Genomic DNA, 4,605 nt, shown 5'->3' on the forward strand with positions numbered 1-4,605 from the left:
GAAGTATCCAGGCTCCGTTTAAAAAAAACCAAGTGGTAATATATCTATTTTCTATCATAAAGGATTCCTATTTTTAAAGAAATCTTTTTTTGTAAGTAGAAGTTATTTCAAACTGTTATGTTAATAAATCGAGTAATATGCATGAAGCCGTCAACTATTTTACGGAATGCGTGAATTGAGAAAAAAAAGAAATCGTCTACGACTACAATCGGAATTCGAATTCATATGTAATTGTTAAAGAATTGTTCACAAGTGTTCATATTGTGTTCATATGTAAATACTAACCCAAACTATTGTGCAAACTATGCTAACCGATCTTGATCGTTCATTTTCTCATCAAACAGTCCTTATTAAATGAGACTACAAAAATAATCATTTAATTAATGTATTAAATGAGATGTCTATGAACAACTGTTCAAAGGGTAATTTTGTAAAAAAATCGCATCACATTATAAATTTATATTATTCAGACGATTTTGTAACCTCCAATCAACTACGAAACTGCCAATCTATACGATCAATAGTGTATATCATAAGCGAAAAATCTGGTTCATAATATTCATCAAAATGATGGATGATTTTGGCGAAATGCATACAAGTTTGGATGTGTGAACCTTATGAACATCAGACACACGCAACACTTCACAAATACATACAAGTTTGGATTTGTGAACCTAATGAACATCAACAATATGACATAAAACAGTAACGAATCCCAACGTCTACGTCTGTGTTATTTGTGCTGATTTGATATCTGTTAATATATGTGTGTCTGTGCACAAATGTCTTAATGCATCCTAGGTTGCGGGTTGGGTGTGTGTCATTATCTAGTTTTCTATTTCCTGCGTCAAGTGTTTCTGTGGTCTTCGTCTCCTTTGTTAAGTTTATTGATAGAGTATTCAGCACCATTTCTAAGGTCTTCGTCTACTTTATTGAGACTGCTTGACTAGGGATTCAGCGCCACAGCTTCTTGATTAGGGTTATAGTAGCCTAGGTATTCTTGCTTTTGGTAAGGATGTCTGACTTTGCGGATGTTATCTTGAGAGATGATCCTTCTCAAGATTTTGCTGATGTCATTTTGGATGAGTCGGATCCTAGCATGGTGAAAGGTCCTTCTTTGCATGAGGATATTCAGAAAAAGGCGGGAGTAAATCCTGGATCTAATCCGAGGTGTCGGTATGGGAACGTCTTTCTCCAGCTATTAGGGGTGGTCATTGTGTGATGCCTAAAAAGTCCATCGCTGAGATTGTGGGTGGTACTACCTCGACAGAACTTACTTATTTTCCGGTTGAGAAGAGTGTGAAACCGCGGATCAGCTTTCCCTTGGATGTTACAAAAGGTATGGCCAAATCGTTTCAATCAGTTCTCTATGGTTATTTTCTTGGACCTCGCCTTCCTTTCCCAATTGTTTTACGTGCGGTTCAGAATGCTTGGGGAAGATTTGGTCTTCTCGATGCTATGGTTAATGACTTGGGTTATTTCTTTTTTCGTTTTAATGATGATGGTGGGTGCAACCAAGTTATTGAGACTTCTCCCCTCATGATTAGAGGAAGGCCGCTGTTTGTCTCTCTCTAGGATCCTTCCAAGGGTCTTCAGAAGCCTGAGCACAACTCTTGCCCGTTGTGGGTTAAGTTTTTTAATATTCCTCTTGTTGCGTTCAATAGAGAGGGTATTAGTCGTATTGCTAGTGCTATAGGCGTTCCATTGCGTTTGGATGCTTGCACTGCAAGCACATGTGATAAAGCATGGGGTCGAACTAATTTTGCTAAAGTGCTGGTGGATGTTTGGGCCGTGGGAGAAATACAAAGGAATATTGAAGTGGTTATTCCAAGACTATCGGGTACAGGAGAGGATGTCATTAATGTTGTTCTTGAATATGATTGGATTCCCTCCCAGTGTTCGCATTGCAAAGATTTTGGTCATCATACTGGGTCATGTATGCAAGAGAATAATGCTAAGCAAAAGGTTTATGATACTTCCTCACAAAAAGTGGGGGTTTAAAGATTTCAGACGTAAACAGTGGAGGCAGAAGGATAAATCAGGATTCCAGGCAACTTCTTCGGGTGCGGCCTCAGGTAAGCATGATTCTCTAACTGGAGTTGGCATTTTAAAACGGGTTCAGGAGGTGTCGAATCACACGGGAGATGATATAAATGACAAAAACATTCCATGTTCTGGGGAATCATCAAAGTTGGTAGAAAAGGATGTTGGGAAGGTGGACGGTCAGTTCTGTATGGTGGATGCGAGACGAACACCAAGGGGTAGAGAAGATATTTCTAACATCAAAACTTTATCAAAAGGGGATCCGAAGTTAATTCAAAAGGTGGTGAAAGCATTTAAACCAAGGAGAGGCGAATTTCATGATTTGCAATCTAGTAATCGGTTTTCTTCTTTATCTTCTGACGATTCTAGTGATGAGGATGACGATATGGAGATCATTGATCCAGAGGGGCACAGTATGGCAAAACGAGGAGAGGATGTTACACTTTCTTCGTCTCACACCGCTTGGAATATTAGGGGTTTAAATGCCCCTATCAAACGGAAGGAGGTACGTGATTTAATTAATCTCAAGCATCTTTCTCTATGTTGCATTATTGAATCAAAAGTTGCTTATAATCACTTGGGGGATGTGTGTAGTAGTGTATTTGKTAATTGGAGTTGGATTACAAATGGATCTATTTGTGATCAAGGCACTCGCCTAATTATTGCATGGGACCCGTCAGTGCTTTCTGTTCTTCTCATTGAGCAGCACCAACAATATATCCACTGTGAAATTYGGATTTTTGGCCAACTGRATCCTATTTTTATTACTTTTGTTTATGGGTGTAATACGGGTACGGAAAGGCGTGAGCTTTGGCGGGCGTTTGGTGAATTTCATATGTTTAATCAAAGGAAAGCATGGATTGCGATGGGGGACTTTAATTCAATGCTTTTCCCTCATGATGGGTTGGGAGGTTCCTCTAGGAGAAATTCTGACATGGAGGAGTTTCATCTCTGCTTGGAAGAGGCCGAATTGTTTGACATTTCGTACCAAGGATGCCAGTTTACTTGGATACAGAAACCTTCGGGGGGAGATGGTGTTATGCGCAAACTGGATCATATTCTGGGAAATTCTGCTTTTATCTCTAGATTTGGGGATGCTTCGGTCTTCTTTGAACCGAGGGGGATTTCTGATCACTCTCCGGATATTCTTTCTTTTAAAGTTGGTAGACGTCTTCGACAGCGTGGCTTTAAGTTTGACAATTTTGTGACTTCTCATACGGATTTCCTTGCTTCTGTGGAGGAGGTATGGACGAAACCTCAGAGCGGATCTTATATGAAGAGGGTGCTTTGGAAATTGCAAGATCTGAAGGTGGTTTGTCGGCGTCTCAGAAATTCGTATGGTTGTTTGGATAAAAGGGTAGTTCAATTAAAGACGGAACTTGATGTTGCTCAATTGGCTTGTGATCTAGACCCGTTTAATGACTTGCTGAAGGAGGACATTGCTTACTTCTTGCTAGCATATCAAAAAGCTAGAAATGATCAAGTGGAAATGGCTCGTCAAAAAGCGAAGATATCTTTTTTTTTTTTTTTGAAGGAAAACTTCGGCAAATTTATAAAACGCAATTAAAAAGTTCTACAAAGCAACCAAACAGAAAGACCGCAACCTACAAAAAAAGTCCCAAGGCCAAAGGAAACACCCCAACCGAGCAACAACAAGCCAAAATAAACAAAGCCCATAAGACWCAAACAAACAACCAAAGAAGATAAAAAAGAGAAGCGTAACCCAAACCATCDCCTCCCAGAACCAAAAACAAGCCTTCAAGTCAACCATAAGTAACCACAGGACGACACGCCAACCAATCTGCTCGAATGGAGATAGATTCCCTAATAACAGCAGTAAGATCTTGAGCCGTACGCTTAGTCGCAGAAAAAATTCTTCTATTACGTTCTTGCCAAATATAGTAAACAGTAGCCGCCATAGCAAGTTTCTGCTTTAACAGATTCGGACGAGTATTAGGATCCGAAATAACTTGAACAATTTGTTCCCACCTTGAAGGCATACCCGTCATATCCACCATAAGTAAAACACTAGTCCATACAGCTCCAGCATACGAACATTGAAAGAATAAATGATCATGACTATCCAAACATTGACCACAAAGTGAACACTCCATATCTGGGGGCTCATCCTTCCAGTGTAAGCGGTCTTGAGTCGGAAGCCTTCTCTGACAAGCCAACCAAAAACAGAAAGCATGCTTCAGAATATGACCCGAGAACCAAACCAATTTAGACCAAGGGATCACAGGATGATTACCCTCTAAGGAAGCCTAGGCCTTACCTACTGTAAAATCCGAACACAAATTATAAGCATCTCCCCAAAGAACTCTATCACAATCAGAGGTCAATAAAGGAAGCGGAGAATTTCGAAGCATATCAAACCGTTGACACCAATCATCAGGCCAATTACCATTCCAGCTTATAATAAGATCACGAACCGTCCTTAAGGTAGAGAACCCACAAGAATGGACAAACCGGTAAGAGATAAATGCGGATAGAGGACCACAAGATAACCAAGCATCCTCCCAAGCGTTCGTGTTCCGACCATCACCAATTTGAGAGAAA

At 40.1% G+C, this 4,605-nt stretch overlaps 1 protein-coding gene across 1 annotated transcript; it reads left to right on the forward strand.

The window, feature by feature from the left end:
- The first annotated feature begins 1,221 nt into the window (after window positions 1-1,221).
- Window positions 1,222-3,610, forward strand: LOC112504287. Its single transcript, XM_025108226.1, has 3 exons — window positions 1,222-1,559; window positions 1,665-1,965; window positions 2,021-3,610. Exons 1-3 carry the CDS (start codon window positions 1,222-1,224, stop codon window positions 3,608-3,610), a joined length of 2,229 nt encoding a protein of 742 aa, XP_024963994.1.
- The last annotated feature ends 995 nt before the right edge of the window (window positions 3,611-4,605 follow it).

This window comes from Cynara cardunculus, unplaced genomic scaffold (genome assembly GCF_001531365.2).
Source record: "Cynara cardunculus var. scolymus isolate 2C unplaced genomic scaffold, CcrdV1 Un_Scaffold_5126, whole genome shotgun sequence".
Taxonomy (NCBI): Eukaryota; Viridiplantae; Streptophyta; class Magnoliopsida; order Asterales; family Asteraceae; genus Cynara; species Cynara cardunculus.